The sequence below is a fragment of the Chrysemys picta genome, chromosome 2 (genome assembly GCF_011386835.1).
Source record: "Chrysemys picta bellii isolate R12L10 chromosome 2, ASM1138683v2, whole genome shotgun sequence".
NCBI lineage: Eukaryota > Metazoa > Chordata > Testudines > Emydidae > Chrysemys > Chrysemys picta.
The window spans coordinates 257446068-257473590 of NC_088792.1; the positions used below are offsets into that span (position 1 = coordinate 257446068).

The 27523-nt window shown below is 43.1% G+C and overlaps 1 protein-coding gene and 1 long non-coding RNA gene across 10 annotated transcripts in view; both read left to right on the top strand.

The window, feature by feature from the left end:
• The window catches only part of OXR1 (oxidation resistance 1), a 512712-nt gene that overhangs the window by 230743 nt on the left and 254446 nt on the right, over positions 1 to 27523 (top strand). For 7 of the 9 annotated variants that reach the window (XR_010598952.1, XR_010598951.1, XM_065586020.1 and 4 more), the window contains exon 3: positions 27225 to 27424. Coding sequence is in view for 6 of the 9 variants with exons in the window: in XM_065586020.1 (XP_065442092.1) it covers positions 27225 to 27424 (200 nt within the window). In the remaining 3 variants the exon portion in view is untranslated. Of the gene's footprint in view, positions 1 to 27204; positions 27425 to 27523 lie in introns of those variants that run through there. The other 2 variants (XM_065586017.1, XM_042843991.2) reach the window with 1 other exon arrangement.
• On the top strand, positions 13735 to 23914 carry LOC135981789 (uncharacterized). Its single transcript, XR_010598954.1, has 2 exons — positions 13735 to 16771; positions 18036 to 23914. It is a non-coding gene; the product is annotated as an uncharacterized LOC135981789 (long non-coding RNA).

A 27523-nucleotide genomic window follows, 5' to 3' on the forward strand; every position in this document is an offset into this window, starting at 1 on the left:
GATATGCCTACACAAGTCTTAGCACCACACATGAGTGAGTGCAGTGCCAGTGTAGACACAGCCACTCATGTGGAGCCAGGCTAACCTGAGAGGAGTAACTATCAGTCCCCCTTGCCCCCCCCTGCCCATCTTAAGTCAGTGCCAGTGACCAGATGTTCCGATTTTATAGGGACAGTCCCGATATTCGGGGCTTTTTCTTATATAGGTGCCTATTACCCCCACCCCTATCCTGATTTTACGTACTTGCTATCTGGTCACCCTAGGTAGTGTGGACATGAAAAACCACAGTAATTACTGCAGTTGCTGTAAGTCGACCTAACATAAGTCGACTTAATTGTGTAGTGCAGATATGGCCTCAGTCTGTCATTCTGGAACACCCTCACACGCTTCTGGCCTCATAGGCTGAAAAGAGCAGGGTTTTCGGGGTGAATGTTGACCTGAGTAGTAACTCACAAGAGCTCTGGGGCTTCCGATTTCTTTGGAGAGGTGGAGTTTTTGTTTTGTTTAACTCCAAACATTCCGGGGACCAATGCAGGCTTTGCCCTCCCCATCACTAGTACCACCTTGTGTAACCTGACACATGAATCAAGAATACAGAGAGAACAGAACCAGAAGAGTTTTTATTAAATTTGTAAGTGCAAGTGTCTGATATAACCTACCATTGCCTCAAGAACACAGCAATTTGGATATGGTAAGAAAATGAATACATGTTCAATATATATAAAGTATACCTGAGAATTCATGAGCTAATCTTGGGAATAGTTTCTGCTTCAGACATAGTTGCAGGTTATTCAGGTTATACTTGGATTCAGAGGCAAACACTAAACTCATTCCTCTTTAGCTATATCAATAAAAGATACTTTGCCCAATTTCTATTGTATCCTTAGGAAGCCAAAGATTCGTCTCTGAGGTAGGTTATACTTCTCCACAATGAGTCATCATGTGTCCCCTGAATTCTGCATAGAACTAGCAACTACTTTGTGATCTCAGCAAGGAGGAATGCTAAAAATAGTCCTTTCAAGGAACACTATCCTTCCTTCTCTTTGCTATGAGAAAAATCGAGGCTTCATGAATCAAAGCTAATTGCTCATTCTAGGGTTGTTGCTCATTGCACGATGTAGCACTTTGTGGAAGAATATACTATATGCAAATTGCAGTTACAACTAGCGCTATTTAATTGGATTTAAAAAACCAGAAGCAATCCACATTATGAATAAGGAGAAACTATTGAAGAGAGATATTGACAGTGTTAAACATAAGATGTCCTTCCCTTCATGGTGCTTTATTGAAATTCTCTCTGATAGGCTATCATTTATACTATGAAAAGGGTCTCCTTTATGGGCTGTAAGAACCATGTAGTGCATTGGTAGTTGTCCCTCCCCCTCCAGCTTGGAGGGAGGCCACTCCGCCTCACTGGGTCTCTGTAGGGTCAGTCCAGCCACAGGGAGGAGTTAGGGAATCGATGGCTTTAGGAGGCACTGGCCCCCAGGCAGGGCAGAGTAACAAACAGTCTAGGGATGTCAGACCCTCAGGCAGGGCCAAGCAACAAACAGTCAAGGGGGCTCAGGTCCTCAGGCAGGGCTAAGCAATAGGCAGTCTTTCGCCTGGCCTCCTGTCTCAGGGAGGAGGCAAACAAACACAGGCCTCTTGGCCTAAGGGGGCAGACGACCACCCCAGGGGTAAGGTGGGCACGGAAGGTAGGCAGACCTGGGCCCACCCTACTCCACTGGGTCCCAGCCCAGGGCCCTGACACTGGCGGAGGGCTCCACCCTGGGTCAGCGGGGATCCACTGAAACATGCTGACCTGAGCACCAACAGCAAAACCGGACTAAAGTCTGGTTTCCCTGGGCTTCTTCCTACCACAATCCAGATAGGGGGTCTGGCGTCCAGGGGTCTTCTGTCTCCTTGGATATTCAGCCACCGGCAAGCTTAGCAGCTTCTTTCCGGACTTGGTCTCCTCCGAGGGCAGGGTGCTACCCAGCCAGGTCCGAAGGGCTGCAGCAGGCAAAAAGCATCTGTCTCTTCCCCTGGCTTCCCCCGAACTGAGGTAGAGGCCCTGCCTCGTATACTTCCTGTCCCGCTTCTCAACTTCCAGCACGAGAGCCGGGCCCAGCCTGGCTCCACCCACCCAAGTGCAGAGAGTGGTCCCTCACCGTCCAGCTTGGAGGGAGGCCACTCCACCCCAACACAAACCAGAACACTGTTAAACTCCAAGAAATTGTTTTGCATTTTATATGATTAAAGCATTTAGTAGGACAGAAAACCCTTCCATTATACTCAGATGGACATAAGCTCTTCGTATACATTCTTTCATGCTTTGTTCTGGAGATCTTTCATTTTCATTGAAGTGGGGAAAAAACTTCCGCTGGTCTCCTGAATTTCAACAGTGGAGCTTAAAACATCATTGTTTCCTTTTCCACTTATTTATAAAATAGTAGAAATATACATGAATTCAATGCATGCAAGAGAAACCAAACTGGAACATAATTCTTCGAATACAATGGTGAACAAAATGAATAGAATAATGGATAGCCGATGAGTTAGTGCACATACTTCTATGAGTATTTTATTATAACAAACAAAAAATATTGTAAAAAAAATATGGTTGCTCTTATGGAGAGTATTTGGGGGAGGCAAATGCACAGTCTTACAAGTAATTAATTTTTATGTAGTGGGTAACCTACAATGAAAGTGTATTAAAAATTAATAGTTGTATACATTGTTTAACCCCTCGTCCTCTCCATATACTCAAACAAACTAGCTAATTTTTCATTCTTTCAGTATATTATTCTTAATGATCAGTAGATCAGGACATTTTAACATTTGCATTTCTTTTAGAGTGCAAATATTTAAGATATGTCACAGATGTAAAGGAAGCCCATGCATGAAACTCAAGATGTACAATCAAATTTATGAGTGAAACCCAGAGATGTGCTGATGTGAGCTTCTCTACAATACAGCTAAGCAGATACTAGGAGCATAACATAGTTTAATGAAAAATGTACCACAACCCTTGCTTGCTTCTAACTTTAAACTCCTTAGCAGTGGATGCCGCTGTCTGGTATATTGATGCATACTCCCCGAGGCGACAGAATTATAACACTAAGATTCTTGTTATTATAAAACCATTGTAATCCCCAGACTCCTTCACTGTCACTTTTTGATGAATGTAAAAGATGTTTCACATGAATCTTTACAGAATTGCCAGGTTGGCTACATAAATGCATGTACACAGTGTTTAGATATGTTGTAGTAGGCTCAAACTTTTTTGTATGTGTACATCCATACCATCACTGAGTAGTAAACAATTTGAAAAATCAGGCCCAGGGTCGGAATCAAAAAGATATGCATACACCCAAAATGAAATTGTCCTAAACAAAAGAATACAGATAAAAGATTTTCTTCTTGATGCACAGATCAGTACAGCACATTCCATTAGTACAGACAATAATCAGTACTCTGTTAAAACAATTACACAGAAAAATACTATATATCCCATGTAGCAACGTGCTTTGGTATAAGTGGAGCATACTGTGTCTCTCAGAACATGTCACTCAACTCTTATCATCAGACAACAGTGTAACCTGATTTTTGAAGCACCTGTCTGGCCGAAAGTAAGCTCTATGTTAAACAGAAGCAAAATGATGTTCTAGGGCCTGATCCTGCTCACATGCAAGTCAACAGCAAAACTCCTATTGACTTCAATGGGAGCAGGATTGGGCTCTTACCAAAGAGTCCACAATAAGGGTTACAAAAATAGGTCCTTCTAATCAGAGATGTAGTAAAGAAGCCTGGGTTTCCTTTATAATACAATCTTAAAATATTTCAGATTATTCTGATCCCCTCTTCATAAGGTTAATAAACAACTCAGCAAACACTAGGCTATTACCATTTATTTTAGAAAGAGAAGAAAGTGGAAACTCTGCTCTGTTTACAGATTTAAAGTGCGACAGTGATTAGCAAAATCTACAGCTGTTGGTCTTTTAAAATATCAGTATGGCTCCATCTTCACCAATTAGTCTACGGAGGGACTGATGACTGCAAACATGGTAGATACACTTCTACCAGCCATTGTAGACTTTTAATCTAGCCATCATTATACTATTTCATATATTAGGTTGTGTTAGAGATAATTCTACAGCATTAAATAAGTATATATGAATAAAATGGAAAATATAGTCACTCTAAGCCATTATGCAGAGTATCTCTATGTTGAATAAAGAGCTGGCAATTTCAACATTCATGCAAATTTCACTAAAAATATTTTGAATATAGCTCTGGAAAAGCTTTTGTGAGAATGAAGCTAATGGAAATTACTTAAATAGCAAGATCCAAAATAGTAATTCACATTAACACATCTTTATTAAAACCTTCTCCAAATGCAATGTAACTGTCAGCAAATAGTAAAGTAGGGCCAAACATAATAAAAATAATAATTCAGATTTGCTGCCAAGCTGGGTATTCTTCAAAAATTGATGTACTCTGAGAATCCAAAATGAGGTTCTGTGAATGGAAATAAGGTAACTACCAAATATGATGAAACTCTGGGCCTAGCTGCACCTTGTGACATCATTTACATCTGTGCAAAGTGGCTGTAAAATTCTACTATACTGATTTGATACCATTTTACACTTTGCACATCTGTGTATATATTGTATTCTGTTCAGCTTCTGCTGCCATCCCCATCCCTGTGCTACCTGAGCACCTCCCAAAGATTCATTAGACGGCATGACCAGCATCATAGAATTGTAAGACTGGAAGGGACCTCGAAAGGTCATCTAATCCAGTCCCCTGCACTCAGGGCAGGACTAAGTATTATGTAGACCAGGGTTCTCAAACTTCATTGCATCGCGACCCCATTCTGATAACAAAAATTACTACACGACCCCAGGAGGGGGGACCAAAGTTTGAGACTGTGCAAGCCCCACTGCCCCGGGTGGGGAGAGGGGCCAAAGCCGAAGCCCAGGGCTTCAGCCCCAGGTGGGAGGCCTGTAATCCAAGCCCTGCCACCCAGGGCTGAAGTTCTTGGGCTTCAGCTCTGGGTGGTGAGGCTCAGGCTTCTGCTTCGGCCCCGGGCCCCAGCAAGTCTAAGCCAGCCCCGAAGACCCCGTTTTGGGGTCCTGACCCACGGTTTGAAAACCACTGATGTAGACCATCCCTGACAGGTGTTTGTCTAACCTGCTCTTAAAAATCTCCGATGATGGAGATTCCACAACCTCCCTAGCCAATTTATTCCAGTGCTTAACCACCAAGATGACCAGACAGCAAGTGTGAAAAATCGGGATGAGGGTGGGGGGTAATAGGAGGCTATATAAGAAAGAGCCCCAAATATCGGGACTGTCCCTATAAAATCGGGACATCTGGTCACCCTGCCTCTCAGTCTTCTCTTCTCCAGACTTAACAAACCCAGTTTTTCAACCTTCCCTCCTAGGACATGTTTTCTTGACCTTTAATAATTTTTGTTGTTGTTGTTCTCTGGACTTTCTCCAATTTGTCCACATCTTTCCTGAAATGTGGTGCCCAGAACTGGACACAAAATACTCCAGTTGAGGCCTAATCAGCGTGGAGTAGAGCAGAAGAATTACTTAGTATGTCTTGCCTACAACACTCCTGCTAATACATCCCAGAATGTTTGCTTCTTTTTTGCAACAGTGTTACACTGTTGACTTATGATCCACTGTGACCTCTATATCCCTTTCCACAGTACTCCTTCCTATGCAGTCATTTCCCATTTTGTATGTGTGCAACTGATTGTTCCTTTCTAAATGGAGTATTTTGCATTTGTCCTTATTGAATTTCTTCCTATCTACTTCAGACCATTTGTCCAGTTTGTCCAGATCATTTTGAATTTTAGTCCTATCCTCCAAAGCACTTGCAACCCCCTCCCAGCTTGGTATCATCTACAAACTTTATAAGTGTACTCTCTATGCCATTATCTAAATCATTGGTGAATATATTGAACAGAACCAGAGCTGATCCCTGCAGAACCCCACTTGATGTGCCCTTCCAACTTGACTATGAACCACTGATAATTACTCTCTGGAATGGTTTACCAACCAGTTATGCACCCACCTTTTATTAGCTCGATCTATGGTTGTATTTCCCTAGTTTGTTTATGAGAAGGTAATGCAAGACGGTATCAGAAGCCCTACTAAAATCAAGATATACCAAATCTGCCATGTCCCCCCTATCCACAAGGCTTATTTCCCTGTAAAAGAAAGCTATTAGATTGGTTTGACATGTTTTGTTCTTGACAAATCCCTATTGAGTGTTTCTTATCACCTTATTATCTTCTAGGTGTTGCAAATTGATTGCTTAATTATTTGTTCCATTATCTTTCTGGGTACTGAAGTTAACCCCTGTGGTCTGTAATTCCTCGGGTTGTCCTTATTTCCCTTTTTATAGATTGGCACTGTATTTGCCCTTTTCCAGTCCTCTGGGATCTCTCCTGTCTTTCATGATTTTTCGAAGATAATCGCCAATGGCTCAGATATCTCCTCAGTCTGCTCCTTCAGTATTCTAGGATGTATTTCGTAAGGCCCTGATGACTTGAAGACATCTAGCTTATCTAAGTAACTTTTAACTTGTTCTTTCCCTATTTTAGCTTTTGATCCTACTCATTTTCATTGGCATTCACTATGTTAGAAGCCAATCGCTACTAATCTTTCTGGTGAAAATTGAAACATTTAGCACTTCTGCCATTTCTACACTTATTGTTTCTCCCCCTCCCAATCATTGAGTAACGGGCTGATCCTCTCTTTGGTCTTCCTCTTGCTTCTAATGTATTCATTAACTGTTTTCTTGTTGCCTGTATCTCTCTAGCTAGTTTAATCTTGTTTTGTGCCTTGGCTTTTCTAATTTTGTCCCTACATACTTGTGTGATTTGTTTATAATCATCCTTTGTAACTTGACCTAGTTTCTACTAGATGTGGTTCTTTTACCAGTCCTCTCCTCTGTGGGAGACTTGTATAGCATTTACTTATAGTCAGAATTGCCAGCCTTCCAGATTCAAAAATCTGAGTTGGGACCCAGAAAATCAGGAGATTTAAAAAAAAAATTATTTTTTTTTGCGGGAGGTGGGGGTAATTTGTGTTCTGGTTTTGGTTCCTTTAGGATAAACTTAGGTCACATTTTCAAAGTTATCATTGCATAGAAACCTTACTACTTTTTAAAATTAAAGCTGAGATTCTCATGTAATCCTGTGCTTCCAGGAGCTCATAGTTTAAGAAAATCACCAAATACCATGAGAAAGAATAAAATAACAAGAGTTGGAAACATCATGTATAGCACTCTTCATTTGAAGATCTCAAAGCACTGTTCAGACATAATGAAGTCTCACAACAATTCCGTGTGGTAGATATTATATGCATTTTGCCTTTGGTTAAACAGAGACACCAAGAATTTAAGTGATTTGCCTGAACTCAACAGCAATCTATGTATGCTTTTACACAATATTTATAACTCTGGCAACCGTCACTGGCAAAATGGAAAGAGAACGCAGAAGACACAAATCTTAATGTCTTAACTTAGCCAGAGGTACCACTTCTTCCTATCATATATCTCTAAATCGTGCAAGTAAGGGAAGTAAAGCTACAGGTGGAGACAGCTCAACAAGAACAGTCCTCAGGCATTGTACAGATGTCAGTGTAGCTAGGACCCAGTCCATTAGCTGATGCAATGTGGTGTGGTAGACTTAGGACTTCTGTTCTTAGATTGTTTTCCAGAACAGAAAAAAAGGAGACCATTCTAGGTGTGGATTGGAGGAACATTAGTTTCATATCCTAAATCACTGTTTTCATTACAAAGGAATTAAATTCTTAACCAAAACCTTTGGGCAGTCACAAATACCACAGGTACTGAACACATCACTGGAAAAGCAAGGACAGCTTTTCAAGAGACTTATTTTTGTTCTCATGCTGTGTGTGCAATAAAAATCTCTGGAATAATCACTTGGCACATAGAGAAACAGTATTATATATAGCAGATAATAGTGCATTAGGCTCTCTTTTATAATCTCTTATTTGCAGGAGGTGAAGGACATGCACTGGCAATTTCACAGAATGATCACACTGTAAAAGTTCCCATCCACTTGGGATTTTTTCTTTTTTACTGTGAATGGTTTAAATCTGTTGTTTTTTCACTGACTGAGCTGCCAGACGTTTGTTATAACTGCTCCCAGGATTTGTTTTGAGGGTGACATTAGTTTTCTTTTTCGTGATGTGTTTTATAGAAATATAACTTGCTATTACAAAATGAAATGTTGTGATTAATTGGTCCCTAAAGTCATATGCCTCTATTTATTTTGAGAAAAACAAATAGTTTGCAGAACAGCTGCTTCTAACTTTGAAAATTAGCCTGCTCAGTAACTGTACATCGTCTCATAACGGGTGAAATTCACTTCTGTGCAGAGGACTAGCAGAATACTTTTGCTAGGGGAGGAGGGATAGCTCAGTGGTTTGAGCATTGGCCTGCTAAACCCAGGGTTATGAGTTCAATCCTTGAGGGGGGCACTTAGGGATCTGGGGCAACATCAGTAGTTGGTTCTGCTAGTGAAAGCAGGGGGTGCTGGACTCAATGACCTTTCAGGGTCCCTTCCAGTTCTAGGAGATAGGATATCTCCATATATTATCTATTAGTATCACTACTTAAATCCTCTGTTTAGTTGGCTTATGGGTGCATATGCTTTCTGCTGTCCATCTCTACGGGCTGGATTTAATCCAGTGTTCTCACATAAATACATGTCTTTCTAAGGAATGAGACAGATTTTAGTTGCTACAGTGGAAGTTTGCGTAATCAGAAATACATGCAGACTTTCTGTAGGCTCCCATACAGGTAGCCTTTTTAAACCACTGGGACATCACAGCATACAGCGAGTGTGTCTCAGTCCAGCGTATTTAACACTGATCTTTCCAAAATGTCAATCCTCATTTATTTGGCCTTATGCTAATCTGCAATTTCTCACCTGTAAAGAGGGGTTAATACTGTTGGGGGCCTTACAATTCCTTTTTTAAAGTATGTATTAAAATTAGATCAAATAAACCAATACCTACAAAGAAACTCTACCAACCTCCTGAAAATAAAATCTTCCCTTCTGAACCCACTTCTTCCTGTTCCTACTACAGTCAACTCACTGGCATCACTGAAAGAACTGGAAAATGGCTACATTTTGTAGCACACCTAGAATGTTGTCACTTCTAATTTGCATCAGACTCAAGATGTGGAACAAATATAGAATCGTAGGACTGGAAGGGACCTCGAGAGCTCATCTAGTCCAGTCCCCTTCACCCCTGGCAAGATTAAATATTATCTAGACCATCCCTGACAGGTGTTTGTCTAACCTGCTCTTAAAAATCTCCAGTGATGGAGATTCCACAACCTTCCTAGGCAATTTATTCCAGTGCTTAACCACCCTGACAGTTAGAACATTTTTCCTCATGTCCAACTTAAACCGCCCTTACTGAAATTTAAGCCCATTGCTTCTTGTCCTATCTTCAGAGGTTAAAGAGAACATTTTTTTCTCCTTCCTCGTAACAGCCTTTTATATACTTGAAAACTGTTGTCATGTTCGCTCTCAGCCTTCTCGTCTCCAATTTTTTCAATCTTTCATCCTAGGTCATGTTTTCTAGACCTTTAATCATTTTTGTTGCTCTTCTCTGGACTTCTCCAATTTGTCAACATCTTTCGTGAAATGTGACACCCACAACTGGACACAAAATACTCCAATTGAGGCCTAATCAGTGTGGAATAGAGCAGAAGAATTTGTGTCTTGCTTACAACACTTCTGCTAATACATCCCAGACTGATCTTTGCTTCTTTTGCAAAAGGTTACACTGTTCACTAATGATCCATGATGACCTCTATATCCCTTTCCGCACTACTCCTTCCTAGGCAGTCATTTCCCATTTTGTATGTGTGCAACTGATTGCTCCTTCCTAAGTGGACTACTTTGCAATTGTCCTTATAGGATCACCAGTTATGGGCCTATTAAAGAATTGGGTGAAATCCTGTCCTCATTGAAGTCAATGGGAATTTTGGCAAGAGGCCAAGATTTCACCATTGGTTTTCCATTGTCTATTGCAGGGGTGGCCAACAAGAGCCTGAGAAGGAGCCAGAATTTACCAATGTACATTGCCAAAGAGCCACAGTAATACATCAGCAGTCCCCCATCAACTCCCCCACCCTGCTCCCAGCACCTCCCACCCACCGGCAGCCATGCCGATCAACGCCTCCCCCTCCCTCCCCACACCTCCCAATCAGCTGCTTTGTGGCATGCAGGAGCATCTGGGAGGGAGGGGGAGGAGTGGGACATGGCAGGCTCAGGGGAGAGGGTAGGAAGAGGTGGAGTGGAGGCAGGGCCTGTGGCAGAGCCAGGGGCTGAGCAGTGAGCACCTCCCGGCACATTGGATAATTGGCGCCTGTAGCTCCAGCCCTGGAGTCGGTGCCTATACAAGGAGCTGCATATTAACTTCTAAAGAGCCGCATGTGGCTCCGGAGCCACAGGTTAGCCACTCCGGTCTATTGCCTGCACAGTGCACTAGGTGCTTGTCTCAAACCTAGGAAACACCCAGAAGCAACAACAGGAAGTTGTCTTAGCAATGAGAGGAATCTCTGGCTGGTTGCTACTATGGACCTCTCCTGCTTAACTGACTCCTGAGCCCCGCATCCCTGCCTAATCCTAGTTCCTGTCTTCCCATCTCAGACTCCCTCCTACTCCCAGTTCCTGCTGTCCTGCCCTAGTCCAGGTCCCTGCTCCTACGCCTTACCCCTGACGTTATTTCTGGCTCTGACCTTCAGCTTGGTATCTGACGTCTCCAGCTCTGACCCCTGGCATGACACCTGATGCAGACTTCAATTCTGACCCTTGGCACTGACCACTAACCTTGACTCCTGCCCTGACCTCTAGGCCTGGCTGCAGACACCCTGGTCATTACAGTGCTTCTTCATTTGCTATTATTAACATATTGCTCTATTTACTGACACTCCTCTGTCAGCTGTGATTCAGAAAAAAATAAGGCTTGGTCTACACTACCCCCCCTAATTCGAACTAAGGTACGCAACTTCAGCTACGTGAATAACGTAGCTGAAGTTCGAAGTACCTTATTTCGAATTAGTTCAAACTTACCTTGGTCCACACTCGGCAGGCAGGCTCCCCCGTCGACTCCGCGGTACTCCTCTCGGCGAGCTGGAGTACCGCAGTCGACGGCGAGCACTTCCGGGTTCGACTTATCGCGTCCAGACTAGACGCGATAAGTCGAACCCAGAAGTTCGATTTCCAGCCGTCGAACTTGCCGGTAAGTGTAGCCAAGGCCTTAGTCTTTTAGACAATGAGTTTTACCCACCAACCTTTGCTGTTGGGGTGTGCAGCTAATAACAAAAGAAGGAGAAAATTCAAGCTGACTTCTCTGTTTATGTATAATAACTTAGCACTCCGAATTTTAAAAAATGAGTCTGAAGCCATGTCTCCTTAGAGGCTTCTTCCTGTCTGATTAGCTGGGAGCTACTTAGATAGAATCCCTTGGCTTCTTTCTAAGCATCTGATTAAGACTTCAGCCTCTAGCACTGTTTTATTATTCCTTATATCCTATAAAATGTTGGAGATTGAAGTAAGCAGATGTTTCCCTGCTTGTTGTCAATGAGCTAGGGCCTCCATTTCCTTTCACCACCTACGCATTCTGTTCTGTTCCTTGTGTTTTTAAGTATAATTGCATAGCTAATTGGAACCATTGTTAAAGGTTAATAAGACTTCCTCTATTTTATGAAATTTTCATATGAATGATGGTATTTAGCATTCTCTCTTGCCTACAACAAATAAGTAATTTTCAAGAATCTAGGGAGCATAGGCAAGAAACATATCTAGCTGTCTTATTTCTAAGGTGCTCGTTGTAGCTCTGCCTTCTTGTAATTCTTAAATCGCTGTCCGGGAGGAATTTTTAAATTTTAAATTTAAAAATTCCTCCTGGGAAAATACGGACGTAGGGTAACCCTATTGGTACAAAAAATACATATTGTGGCACATCCCTTAAATCAGAACTTTTTATAGGGAACCGGTTGCTAAGAAATGAAAGACTTTTTTTTATATATATATTTTTTTTTTAGTCATCCCTGCCGGGGCCCCACCAGAAATGTTCAAATTGGGTCCCGCACTTCCTAAAGCTGGCCCTGACCCTGTTGACTACAAGAAAGCATAGTGAATGGAATTCCAGACAATAAATGCATTGGGAGTTAATGGAGAAAGGATTGAGGAAAACCTTCAAAGTGACCTATCACTCAAAGTTGCTGTTTTAGAACAAGTGGAGCCAGTTGGTCAAGCGGAGGTGATAACTGAAGCAATCCATGGAAGTGGTTGTTTTTAAAGTTAAAACACAAAAGTCTGTAGTTGCATGCTCAGAATAATGAGGGTGACCGGTTCCCTGCAGGGTGCCATCTGGAACTGGTCAAATCTGGCCAGTATATGGGTTTAAAGAGGGTCTGCCTCTCCCTCAATGTGAAGAGAACAATGCACAGTTGTGGTAGCCAAGCAGAGATTACAAAAGATAGATTTTAAGTGATTACAAGTGATAGCAAACAGATCAAAGCAGATTACGTAGCAAATAAACAAAAAATGCAAACTAAGCTTAATATACTAGATAGATTGGATATGAATTAGCAGGTTCTCACCCTGAGAAATGATACAAGCAGGCTGCAGATTCTTAAGAGGTAAGCTGCACTTGCTTTACAGCTTGGAATCCCCAGGTGTTTCATACACAGGGTAGAAATCCCTTTAGCCTGGGTCCAGCACTTCCCCCAGTTCAGTCTTTGTTCCTCAGGTGTTTCCAAGAGTCTTCTTGTGTGGGGAATGAAGAACCACAGATGATGTCACTTCCTGCATTATATAGCTTTTGCATATGGCGTGAACCCTTTGTTCCAAAGGCCAGTCTGTGGAGAACCACTGACATCCCACGATGGAGTCCAGAATCATATAGCCTGGTCACATGTCCTTGTAGAGTCATAGCAGCCATCACTCACAGGCTGCTTGTAGCATTCTCAGAAAGGCTCACGAAGTGGGAGATAATTGTGTCCTAAGGCCTATTGTTCTCCCTAATGGCTCATTGCCCTGAATAGGCCCTTCCCAACCAACTATCTAGACGAGAGGTGGGCAAACTATGGCCTACGGGACACATCCGGTCGGTCCTCTGCCCCGCAGCCACCCCACGCGGCTGCCAGACATGTTGCTCTGAGCGGCATGGTAAGGGGACTGGGGGCAAGGGGCGGTTGGATGGGGCAGAGGTTCTGCGGGGAGGGGGCAGTCAGAGGATGGGGAATGGCGGGGTTGGATAGGCGTGGGGTCCCGGGGGGCCTGTTGGGGGCAGGGGTGTGGATGGGGTCAGGGGATGGGGAACAGGGGGGGTTGGATAGATGTGGGAGTCCCAGGGGTCCTGTCAGGGGGCGGTGGTGTGGATAGGGGTCGGGGCAGTCTGGGGACAGGGAACAAGGGGTGGTGGTTGGATACAAGGTGGGGTCCTGAGAGGCTTGTCAGGAGGCGGTGGTGTGCATAGGGGTTGGGGGGGGCAGTCAGGGGACAGGGCGAAAGAGGTGGATGGGGGTGGGGTCCTGGGGGGGCGGCTAGGGGACAAGGAACCGGTGGGGTTGGCTGGGTCGGGGCTTCTGAGGGGGGCAGTCAGGGGATGGGAAGTGGGAGGAGGCGGTTAGGGGGTAGGGGCCAGGCTGTTTGGGGAGGCACAGCCTTCACTACCCGGCCCTCCATACAGTTTTGCAACCCCAATGTGGCCCTCGGGCCAAAAAGTTTGCCTACCCCAATCTAGACTGAAAGCATCTTGTCTGGTGGGCGTTACCCAGGTTAACTACATTTGAAATACAGATATATAGTCAATATTCATAACTTCAGATACAAAAATGATACATGCATATGTAACCCACACACTTCCTGGGTGGGGGGTTCTGTTCCATCTAGTGGCACCAAGACCACTTAGAGAGAGAGAGAGAGAAAATGAGTCTGCTCTACAGCCTTAGCTAACAGCTGGTTGGCTTTTAGCTCATGTGATAGAGGCATATGCATTAAGCTCTAGAGGTCCCCGGTTCGATCCCACCCACGGATGAACGGGGTCTGTCAGCGTTACACATACAAATAGGATAATCATATTCAGCAAATCATAACTTTTCCGATGACATCTCACATGATCCATCTTGCATAAAATGCATCATAGTTATGCTATAACCATATCATAATATCACTATGAAGAATATTGGCTGCAGTGTCACAACGAGCTATATATATGCAGGGATTCCCTCCGAGACCTTTTCCCCTTGGCTTATCCAGAGCATTTTATTGAGTTTTGGTAGAACGCTTTATATTGAGTTCTCTGGTATCCAAAGCCTGGTTTGAATCCGCACTTATCACTGAGGTTTCTTTATTGACATTTCATAAATCCGTACCTGAGGTGATCGGGCTCAGGTGTAGGGTGATGGGCTAGGGTGCACCACAACTACAAATTACATAATTATAAATCAGATTATCTACATATTCTAAAATAGACTAACACATTCACATTACATTGTACACAGTATCACACACTTTACAATTGACTTGTCAATTTTGTGAACCAATCCCTGTCAATATCATGAACTACCAAAGTATTAAAGTGTGCTAGTAAGCAAAGCTGCAACTGTAAGCGTATCAAACATTTCTCTTCTTAATATTTCTTTATCTACTAGCTACATATTATTTGCAAGGCCATTTGTGAATTAATGCTGTGTCCATTGTTAACTTTTGTTTCCTGACTTCTGTTTTCTTTCATTCTACATGCAAGGCCTACAATACAAAATGCAAGTGGTTCATTGAAAACAGTCTGTATCCTGAGTGGTGTTTTTTCCTACAAAATCGTGCTATGCACAAGTATATATCACCATACAACTCAGGAACCACACATCCCTCCCTGTTTAGCTAAATGAGCAAAACCTAGGAAATCTGTATTCTGGCAGGATACTATGGGACAGACTTGGTATAACTGCCCCTATACCAGTAAGTTAGTACAACAGAGGATTTACTGCATAGACAGTCTCTGATGGCTGGAATTAATGAAGCATGTGACATCCGCTCTAAATAAAATACCGTGTGGTATAAACAGAAACAAATGGCTTGCTTTAATGAGACATTAGCAGTGACACAACTGAATTACACAAGCAGATGTGTGAAATGTATCTTTGTTTAATGCCTGTGCACCACATCAAACAGTGTTTCTGAAAGATGTACCTCCTTTCTGGAACTGGGGCTTCAGCCTTCCTTGTACATCTAGAGTGAGTGCCAGTGCAGTATCCCCTCTCATGCACCCCACTAATGCGCTGCAACCCTTGAGGGACCACATCAGTCAACAGGGCGGTAATTCAGTCTTCATTCTCATTCAGTTCTGGGCCTGTTGGATGAGCTGGTCAGCTACTGCCAAATTGTGGTTTTGTTGTCTGATGCGTGTCCACCGGGCAATGGACTGAGCACCAACTCCTTTTACATAGGCCACCAAACAGCCTTCCGCAAGCAATGATCTTTGGCCATCTTGGGATTTCATGCCTGCTTTGGTACTCAAGGAAGTACAAGCTTTTTATTTTATATTACCCTGTTTTTTTCTCCTCTTGAACTTCTGTGATAAAATAGGCAGGGGCTTAGCCTTGATTTAATCCTCTAATCATTAACAATCACAGTGCTCTCTATTTAGGGTAGTTATACCGAAGGACAACTTATAGACCATCATAATGTCTATGCAATTTTTAATTCAAGTATTGCTCCTTGTATTCAGTACAACACACGAAATACACAAGTTAGTTCTTGTTAGCTCTTGTATATTGATAAGATGCTTTTCCAAGTCATACGAGTCGCACTGATGCCATTGAAATGCTTGCTTGCCATTCTGTCCAGGCGTGGACTGCAGCAGGGCCATACATGTCAAATGGAACAATATTGAAAAAGGCTTTTGCTCAGTTGTGTCAAATGTTGCTGAAAAGTTAGTTACAGGCTCCTGTGGAATGGATAGAGTAACAGCTGTACAACTCCCTTGGTCACTCATTTTCTAGTTTTCCCATTATTTTTAAAAACAGAAAACTCTGAAATAACACAGAAGCTGACAGCTGTAGTCACCTCTAGCTAGAGCCACAAAGGAACTCAGGCTTTGCAATGCCTAACCCTCAGGTACCCTGCCCTTATTGGAATCCTCATCCCGGTAGTCAAGATAAGTGGGGAATGCCTCGTTTGAGAATCCTGCTTTGTGGTGATCAGGGCTTTGGCTTCAGTGAGAGCGCCAGGTAGCTCAGCAGTTCACAAACAATGAGTTGTGACCCAAGTGGGGCTGCACCATCAATAGATCGTGATCTCCAGTATGTGGAGGATGCCATTTTGGTGTCCATGCAGCATGATCTTGCATGTATGGTGCATGCGGGGTTGTGCTGTGTGGAGAAAACCATTTTGCTTTGCTCTGCAAAATGGCATCCCCCATGCTGTCTGGGGACATGGGAATTAACAAAGTGTCAAAATGGGCTCATGTGACCAAAAAGTTTGGGAATCACTGGAGTAGCTTGTTATCTGTGGGGCAGCATTACCACTTGGAGCTTAAAGCATGAGCTTCTACCGCATGAGCTAAAAGCCAACATTGTAGAGCAGACTCATTAATTGCTCTCGGTGCCACTAGATGGGACAGAACACCACACCCAGAAGATGTGAGGGTTACACAGGGTTTCTCAACCCGTGAGTCACAACTCAAAATTGGGTGGCCAGAACGTGTCAAAGGTAGGGTTACCATATTTCCACAAACAAAAAAGAGGACACTGGGGGGGGGGGGGGGGAAAGCCCCGCCCTAGCCCCGCCCCATCCACTCCCTCCCACTTCCCACCCCCTGACTGCTCCCCTCAGAACCCCAACCCCCCCTGCTTCTTGTCCCCTGCTGAGAACCCCCTACCCTAACTGCCCCCCCCAGGACCCTACCTGTCCCCTGACTGCCCTGACCCTTATCCACTCGCATGGGTGGCAGGGTTGTAGAAATTTTGGTGGTGCCCAGAACCCCCCACCCCACCTGCCTAAGGCTCTGGGAGGGGGGTTGGGTGGGGGGAGGAGGTCTGGGGTGCAGGTCCTGGGCTGGGGATTAGGGTGCAGGAGGGGTGCAGGTTCTGGGATAGAGTTTGGGTGCTGGGTGCAGGCTCTGGGCTGGGGCAGGGGGTGGGTGTGCAGGAGGGGGTGAGGGGTGCAGGCTCTGGGATGGAGTTTGGGGGTGAGAGGCGGTGCAAAGGGAGGGGGTGCAGGCTTTAGGAGGAAGTTTGAGGGCAGGAGGGGGTGTGTGGGAAGAGGGAGGGGGATTGGGAGGGAGTTTGGGGATAGGAGGGGATGCAGGGGTGAGGGCTGTGGGTCTGGGGATGAGGGGTTCATGATGCAGGAGGGGGCTCAGGGATGGAGCAGAGGATTAGGGTGTGTGGGGATGAAGGCTGGGGCTGGGGGGTTTGGGGTGTTGGAGAGGCTCAGGGCTAGGGTGGAAGGGCAGGGTAAGGGCAGCCTGTCTTCCCATTAGTGGATGGGGGCACTAGGACCCGGGGGCAGCAGACAGCAGTTGTCTGCGTGTACTGCCAGAGCCAGCACAGCAGACAAGGGAGAGACAGACAGGGAGGGGGGGGACCCACTGAGGGGGGGATGCACGGAGGGGGGGTGGCAGGTGGAGGCTGGGGACCCATCCAACACTCCCCCACTCCCTGACTGCCCCCCCCCCCACTCCTCTTACCATTCTGGCTCCACGTGGGTCGGTTTGTGTGTTACAGAGGACTACAGAGAGAGGGAGGGGGGAGCAGGGGAGGGCTCTGGATGCTGGAGGCCAGTGGGAATGGGTCAATCGGCCTAGCCGCCCAATCAGCAGCCACACTCTGCATGGAAGGGAGGGAGGGAGGCGAGGGAGAAAAAAACCCCGGACATTTTAACCTTGTTACCAATTCCTCCCGGACGGCTATTTAGAGACGCAAAAGCCGGACATGTCCGGGGAAATACGGACAGATGGTAACCCTAGTCAAAGGGTCCTGTGGGAGGCCCAGTGTGGTGGGGAGAAATGAGGTCAGGTCCTGCCCTTGGGTGGTGAGAGGCCTGGGGGGAAGCACTGTAGAGAAAGGGTTGCAGATCGTGCCCTGCACTGGACTTGCAGCTGTGGCTTTGGTCCCATGTGGTTGGGCTGGGCTGGGCTCCCTTCAGGTATTGGGACCCAGTGCATAGGGTCGTAGTACCACTCAGATTTGGCCCAGCCACCGCTCAGTCATGGTGATGGAGGGTAAGCTGGGCCAAATTTGAGTGGCGTTGTGAACCCATACACCAGGTCATAATGCTATTCATACAAATTTGGCCTGGTCAGCCCAGCCATGCCAAACCTGAGTGGGGCTGCGACCTCAGAAGTTGCAATGCACAGAGCAGGGAGCGAAGCCCGGGGACAGGAACTGCAGGAGCTATGGTACACACAATGTACTTATTTAGTGTTTATTATGTTAATGTATATTATATTTTGTGGGCAAGAAATATTTAGTAGCCAGAAGTAAATAAATGCACTAAACCTATTCATTGGGTCATGAAAACCCATCAAGATTTACAAATGAGTCCTGAGCCTAAAAATGTTGAGAACCACATGGAGCTAGATGCCAGCTGAGCACTGGTTTTGAGAATGTCAATGGTGCCTAAATGGCGGACTTTGGCACTTAAAGAGGCAGGTGCCTAATTACATTTATGGATCTAGCCCCTCATCCCTAGCCTATTGTCAAGCACAGGGTTTTTCATGTTGTTTCTGCTGATTTGACTGTTTTGAATAATGAGCATTTAACTTTGCAAGAGCTGCCTATGTTGCAAATCCCAAATTGGACTTTTATGCTCTCCTGAAATGGTACTCATTCTGGTCTCATGCCTGCAAGAAGTGGTGAAGAGTGAATGTGCTATTATGCAGTATTGTCAGTCAATAGGGCAAATTTCTTAGAACGAGGCTTGATTATAAAATGCTTGTTTCTTGCTATAGAATTGAAAATGAAGTCCTGTGTCAATAGGGTCAAAGCAAGTATTTGTTTTTGTACAGTCAAAGGGTTGTTTGACAGGCCCCTGATTGGATTCTGAGCGTGGGAATGAATAAAGTGGTATTTTAACAGACTTAGTGCCCATTTGGGGGCTTGTCTACACTTCGGAGGCTGCAGTGGCATAGCTATGTCTCCTTAGCTAAGCCACTGTAACCCCATGGTATAAGCAGCAAGAAACTGGGGGTTTCCATTGCTATCAAATGCCTTGAGCAGTGGTAGGTAGGTAGGATGTTTATCTTCAAGGTTATTTGCCTGAGGTGATAGAATTCAAATGTAATCAAAAGTGTTTTATTTTAATTAAAATTAAATACTGCGTTCAAAACAGCCTTATCTGTGCAGTTGACTCTGGAGCCCACCCTATGATTAAGTCTGTATGTTTATCATGGTCATGGCTTTTCTGACATAGATAGGGAGGTGCTTAGAACCTTGCAGGATTAAACTCTAATACTTATTGGTCAGCTTTGGGGATGCTTTTGGTGGAAACGTATTTTTTTGGCTGCAATGACAGAACGGTATTGTGAAGAAGTCACCTGGCATTTTTCCTTCTCAAAAGGGACGGCAAATGTCATCGTATCACTATAAAATATAGGCAAGCAAAGCTGTGCTAGTAATTTACTTCTAAGCATATCACATTCATAACAACGATCAACATGTGCTGCACTGTGCAGCAAGCCAGTCCATTAACTAGTTTTACATTGCAAATTACAGCTCTCTTAATTGAACTGTCTCACAGATAGGTTTGTAGCCTGTTGAAACCACAGTGGGAGTATGATTCAAACTGGCAGAACATAATTGCTCAAAATTGGAATGTGGCAACGTCACAAATTCCTGATATAAGTTTTCTTCCAAAAACATGCCATAGACCCTTTAAACATTAATGGTGGAAAAGATATTGGGACATTTCTTTAGTCTCTTCTGAAATATGGCATGTCCAGTAGCATAGCAGCACCTAAAACTATTCTGGGGCATTGGTTCAGTACTGACTGAGTCCTGGTTCAGCAAGGTACTGAATTCTGTGCTTAACTTTAAGCATGTGATTAGTCTCATTAACCCATTAAAGTTAGGCAGGTGGTTAAGTACCTTGCTGTATCAGGGCTGCCATCAGCAGAGTGCTGCCTATTCAATTGCCACCAGTTTCCATCAGCACTCTGGGTTTTCCTTGGTGGCCTCTCATCCTCTGATCACAGTACATGTCCCTGCCAGGTTGATTTGGGTTTGTGTGTGTGTGGCGGGGGGGAGCACATAGTGTTTTTCATGGATATGTCTCACAAGCATTGGATTAGTCAGGATCAAGTTGTTCTGGAGGTTTTCTTCATGCTTTGCATACTGCCATCAGAGGAGTAAATGTCCCCGCTAACGGGGGATGGACAAAGACCCTCCTAGCAGCACTACCTGACCACAGCAATACCCATGAATTGCTCTCCGCATCTCCACAGGGCTTCCTGAACAACAGCATGCAGGGAGTGAGCAGAGGAGAGGCAAGGTTGGCATCAGTCTTCCTGTCCTGTCCCAGTGAGGTGGCACTCGGGTTGAAGAAGCCCATTTTAACAATTGGAGCAGCCGGGTCAGGACAGGAAGTGGAGGGCAGTCAGTCATGCTTCCTGGCCCTGTGGAGAAACTCACACCCAGCTACTCATCTGGGCCATTTGTCCTTGGATTAGACCCCCTCATTCATTATTAAGGCCCTATTTGAATCACAGGATGATCTTCCAGTAATTGTGGCTGAGTTGCAGACAATACATGGAAAATTACAGAAAAGTAATAATGGACCTTTATGAATAACAGTAATTTGGAAAAACCAGAGTAGACCTATTTGTTTAAGAAAAGTTTTTGTTGAAACGATATAAACCCTCAAGTATTATCATCTGCCTGCTAATATTTTTGATAACCAGACATTTTGCTGCAACTATATTACATTCATTTTTTTAAAAAAAGTGCCTGGTACAATATAAAATTCAGAAGACTAGAAGTCATAACACATCTGCTGAAGAAATCAAGTGCAGTCACTTTAGCCTTTTACATTTTACAGGCATTGAATGTTAGTGCAGTGTACCCTGCTACAGTGGTCTCCTTCGTGCCCTGTCTTTGCTTTGTGAAGACTTGTCCATACTGAGATACTGCATACTCAGCATGCACAGAATTAGGCAAGATTGATAGTGATTGCTTTGCTGTATCTGCTAACTCTGGAAATTGCTGTAGAACTGCAGGTGAATCCCCAAACTCTCCAAGATTATTTAATAGCCATTCATTTGCAAAAAAATGTGTATGGGGCACGCTATGTGTGCATGTTGTGAATGAAGTAGGGCCTTATTATATATTTATTAGGGTTACACTACCAAAATGAGTGTGATGTGCATTACAGATGGTCCTGTCCTGTAGAACTTACTGACAATTAATAACAATCATGATTATTATTATAATAATTACTAAACCCATCTCCCTGCTTAAACCATATCCTTGCATTGACATTAGGAGCACCTTCATCCATTGCAACCAGTGAATAGAGTAAACATTCCTGGAAGTAGATACTATCGAGTTAAGAGGAATGCTGCTAAGCATCACATCACAGGGCACTGACACTTTTAATTGGCAAAACAAAACTTCCTTGGGTTCAGCATTGTTAACATCTGTGACTGGGGTCCCAGTGGGGCCAGCTAAAGTAATTCAATTAGGGTGAACTTCAAAGAATGGTGCAGACAAACCCCAAAGCTGGTGGATAATTCAATACTTAAATTTACCAAGCCAGCATAAAACAGCTTCTTTATTACCTCACTGGTTGCCCAAAAACCAATAACACCGTTCCCTTAAAGACCCAGCCTCAGGCTTCCATCCAGGTACCCAAGTAATATATGATGAAGATTTCTGAAAATCTTATTTCATCATATAAAAGAAAAGGTGTCCGATCCTTTGGGATTGGTAGAACATTACCTCCCAGGTTAATTAATATTCCAGAATCTTACCCAAATACACGCATATAGCCAATTCTTATTAACCACACTGAAATTTATTAAAAAGAAAATAGAGAGAGTATGAGTTAAAAGATCAATATACATACAGACATGAGTTTAATTCTTGAGGTTCAGATACATAGCTTTGTAGTTGCAAAGAGTTCTTTCAGAAGTAGTTCATAGGCTATAGTCCAATGTCCAGTATCATATCAGGGAAGACCAGTCAGCACTGGGATCCCAATCTGGTGGCTTAAGCTTCCCCGATGAAGCATTAAGCAGATCTGAGATGAACAGGATCAGGACCCAAGGATCTTTTATACAATTTCATGTCCTCTTTGACAACTTGGAGTCCCTCGGGGAATAAAAGATAATTTGGATGATAAGGCAATTTGCTTGTTCGTTCACCATTTACAAATTATTTTCTATACATTTCAATGAGAGATGAATACAGAGATATCCCATGTTTACAATTCATTTAAATTCTAGAATGTTCTTTTGATCTCTGAATTAGCAGAATACAGCATGGACAGGGACCGTTGATTACATTGTCCACTACTACCCATATATATGTAAATACACAAAAACAAACATTATCTCCCCACATGTCTTTAAGAGTTGAATGTGAGTCATTTATTTTGCAGGATGTTTAACCCTTTCTGCCCAGGGGTCACAACATCCTTCTGTCTCAAAGTAATTTTATAATGCAGTATCACAAATCCCTTTTATTTCTAGAATAAAATCAGGTATATATATTTTACAAACATTTCATTCAACATTTGACTTTTGAAAAATTTCTTTCACTCCTGACAATTCCAGTGCAGTGCACTTCATTAAAACATGAACATTTCTCAGCCAGCAGTGACTACGGTATCATAGCAGCTCCTATTTTAAGTTTATAGGTATATGGTGGGTTCCTGAAATGTTGGATGCTGACTGTATAATACCATCTTCAATATGATTCTGTTTTTTGTAAATTTCTCTCCTGCACAATTGGGTGGGCTGGATTACTTTTTTACATTGCTGTTGTAACAATCTGTAGAGCATCTGAATGCAGCAGCTGAAATTTTCAAAGCCATCTGAGTGATGTACACTCAACTCCTACTGAAAATTAATAGGAATCAGTTGTTGTAATCCCCTACGTGGCTTTTGACGATCGGGATTGTCTACGTAGGAAAGTTTTACCCATTGTATTGTAGGGCAAAAGCTTAATGGGAAGAAATTGTCTCAAGTAAATTGTACTCCATTTTGCTTATATTGCTTTATACTCCATTTTGCTAGCTTTGAATTAGTAAGAAGAAATTGTTCTGAGTTTATTCTTTGCTGATTGTGTTAGTGATTGTTCTTAGACGGATAGAAGTTTTATGGCTTTAATTATTGCCTTATTTACTGTTTGATATGTGAATGAAGAATGTATGATAATTAACTGAGAAAAGGCAGCTGGGCCGGATGGTTAAGAAGGGAGTGAAGGAGTTGAGAGGCACCAACTTTATTATCAGAATCACCCGGATGGCAGATTGACGACCTTAAAGCAAAGGCATACACCCCAAGGACAAGATAAAGAGTGGAACTAGAGGGATGAGACAAGAAACAGCTGCGGATACTCTCAGTAACAACCCAAATAATGCTGATTGGGAGCAACCTTGACTACCTCGTGATTAACAGCTCCAGTGTGACACAACAAGGTCCAGAGACTTGTATGGGAACGTATTATTATAAAAGAAGGGTGTATTTCCATGGGACTTTGGGTTCGTTCTGCATCTGTGGCGCTTCGAACGCATTCGACAGAGGCCCAGCTCCGCTCTCTCATGTGCAGTTTCAGCTGGCCACTGGAACGGACTGAGCAACACTAAGGACTGGTGACTATAAGATCCGGCTGCAGAACCTTTTGGTGTGCATGTATGTGTATGAATGGAAGCATATGCTGATTTTAATGCTTAAATTGTACTCTCAATAAACATGGCATATTGCCTTATCCCCTTTAAAAAGAGTCTGTGTGCTTTTTATAAGCATAACAATATCAGTATAGTTATACTGGTATAAATTCCTGTGTGGACACTCTTAGCCATGTATAAGAATGGCTTTTTTAGATTTAGCTTAAACCCCTTCCCAAGTGGCATAGCTAAAACTGAACAAAGGTACTTTTATATATAAGAGTGTACACATGCTGACTTATACTAGTATAACTATTTCTATTAAATTCACACCTTGGCTTGTACCAATATAACTTTCCTGGTAGTCAAGCCCCCAGCCAGTGTGTTTATATTCCGCACTGTGTGCTCTAATGGCTGAATAATTTTATTGCAACTCGTGTTTAGATAATGTAATCACAGAAGGGCATGCTGAGGGTGGCAGCCATATCACGAAGCTCAATGTGTACATGAGACACTGGAAAGACAACATTTGTAAATGCATTTTCTCTCTGTCTGTTTCTGTTCATGGTTCACTAGTCAGTACACTATTGTATCCTAATAAAAGTTTTTAGTTAATTTAATGTATTAGGGGAAGAAATCGCTACTCGTTTTGTCTGGGACCTGAAACTACTATAAACAAAATAATAATTGTGATGTAATACCTGTATGTAAAGTAGGAAAAATATGAAACTACAGTCACTATGGACTGATGGTCTGTGACTAAGGCATTTGATTGGGACGATCTGGAGTCAATTTATGGCTCTGCCATACATTAGAAGAAAGAGGATGACCAAGGAAAGGGTAGGCTCATTACTCAATGAGGAGGGAAAGACAATGACAAAAAATGCAGCTAGGCCAAAATTTTAAATGTTTCAGTTTTTACCAAAAAAGTAGCAGTAATTGCACAGCTACCATAGTGGACATTGGTGTAAATGGGGTAGGATCTGAGGCAAAAATAGAAAAGTTGGCAGGGCCTGATGGAATACATCCTAGAGTACTTAAGGAGTTTGCTGAAGAGATCTCTGAGTCATTAGCAATTTCTCTCTGAGAGCTCCTGATGGACAGGAGAGATCCCTGAGAACTGAAAAAGGGCAAATATAGTGCCTTACAATAAAAAGGGGAATAAAGACAACCCAGGGAATTATAAACCAGTCAGATTAACTTTGGTACCCAGAAAGATGATGGAGCAAATAATCAAAAATCAATTTGTATGCACTGAGAAGAAAATAAGGTGATAAGTAACAGTCAGTGTGGATTTGTCAAGACAAAATCATATCAAACCAACACAATATCCTTCTTTGACAGGGTAACAAGCCTTGTGGATGAGGGTTAGTAGTAGATGTGATATATCTTGACGTTTGTAAGGCTTTTAATATTGTCTCACATGACCTACTCATAAATTAGAGAAATATAGCATAGACAAACTTACTATCTGGTGTATGCACAACTGGTTGGAAAAATGTACTCAGAGAGTAGTTATTAGTGGTTCACAATCAAGCTGGAGGGGCATATTGAGTGCAGTCCTGCAGAGATCTGTCTGAGTTATTTTCTTAAATGATTTGGATAATGGCATAGAGAGTACACTTATAAAGTTTGCAGACGATCGAAAGCTGGGAGGAGTTGCAAGCGTTCTGGAGGACATGACTAGAATTCAAAATTAACTTTACATGGAGAAATGGTTTGAAATATATAGGATGAAATTCAATAAGAACAAATGTAAAGTACTACATTCAGGAAGGAATAATCAGTTGCACAAATTCAGTATGGGAAATGACTGCTTAGGAAGGAGTACTTCAGAAAAGGATCTGGGGTTATTGTGGATCACAAACTAAATAAGAGTCAACAATGTAATACTGTTGTGAAAAAAGCTAAGGTAATTCTGGGATACATTAGCAGGAGTGTTGTACGCAAGACACAAGAAGAATTCTTCCACTGTACTCAGCATTGATAAGGCGTCTTCTTAGTATTGTGTCCAGGTCTGGGCACCACACTTCGAGAAAGATGTGCACAAATTGGAGAAAGTCCAGAGGAGAGCAACAAAAGTTATAAAAGATCTAGAAAACATGAGCTACAAGGAAAGATTGAAAAAACTAGATTTGTTTAGTCTAGAGAAGAGAAGACTGAGGGAGGACATGATAACAGTCTTCAAGTATGTAAAAGGTTGTTATAAAGAGGAAGGTGATAAAATGTTCTCCTTAACCACTGAGAACAGGACAAGAAGTAAAGGGTTTAAACTGCAGCAAGGGAGATTTAGGTTAGAGATTAGTAGGGATCCTAGTTTTCTGTGATAGAAAAACCAAAATTCTCTAATAAAAAAAACAACAACATAAAAATCTGTGTTTTTCTGGGATTAAAATGGAACGCTGAACTTTAGTTTACCAAGCCACAATACACAATGGAACCTCATTTATCCAGTCTAATTGGGACCGGGCCAGATTGCATAATCTAAAATTTGAATAATCCAGAGAATGGGCAAATAGCTTCAGCCCCGGGCGGTGGGGCTCATGCTGTGATCCCTAGATGGTGGGGCTCAGGCTTCCGTTGAAGCTGGAGCAGTGCCGCTCTGGACTGACAGCCTGAGCCCCGCTGCCCGGAGCTCGGGTATCAGCCCCAGTTCGGTTAATACGGAGAGCCAGATAATGGGGGCTTGGATAAACAGGGTTCTAGTGTATACGTTTTTATTTTTTCACAAAATGTAAAAACTAAAGATATTCTCTAAAGATGCAAATTCTGTGCTTTTCTGCGTTTTTCTGTGGGAAATGGATTTCTAGGATCCCCGGAGATTAGGAAAAACTTCCTAACTGTTAGGGTAGTTAAGCACTGGAACAAATTACCTAGGAAGGTTGTGGAAACTGTCATTGGAAGTTTTTAAGAACAGGTTAGACAAACACCTGTTGGGGTGATCTAGATAAACACTTAATTCTGCCTCAGTGCAGGGAACTGGACTAGATGACCTATTGAGATCCTCTCAGTCCTACATTTCTGAGATTTCCTGTGCCACCGTGGGCAAATTACTTAATTTCTCTGTGCCTCAGTTCCCCCAGTTCTGACAATAATACTTCCTTCCTCCCATCTCTTATCTGACTGGTGTGTTTAGATCATTCTTGCCCCAATGGGTTTACAATCTCACTACTTATTTACCACAAAGACAGTCTGATCACAGTTGGGGTTGCTCGGCACTACTGTAATATAAATATGTTGTTGATTTATTGCATCACTTTTCTTTGTAAAGTAAAAGCAGTTCAATATTGTAGCTATAAAACAAGGATTAATAGCACATGTTTTCTTTTGCCTCTAGGTTAAAGAAAAAGTCCCAGTCTGTAGATGTTACTGCACAAGGATACAACCCTCTGGCAGCAGAAGCACAAGAGGCCCCACAAGCCAGTAAATTGATACCTGTCACTAACACAGCTGCTTCTGAAGAGGAGCAGAACAACACCACAAATACACAAAGGCACAATCCACGGAGGAGTGAGCTGAAGAGATACTACACCATTGGTGAGCTTAAAGCCATCATTCAGTTCAAATGTTTTAACTAGTATGTGGAAGGCATCCCCACATTGGTGGCCAGTCAATCAGGTGTTCTTTAGCTGGATG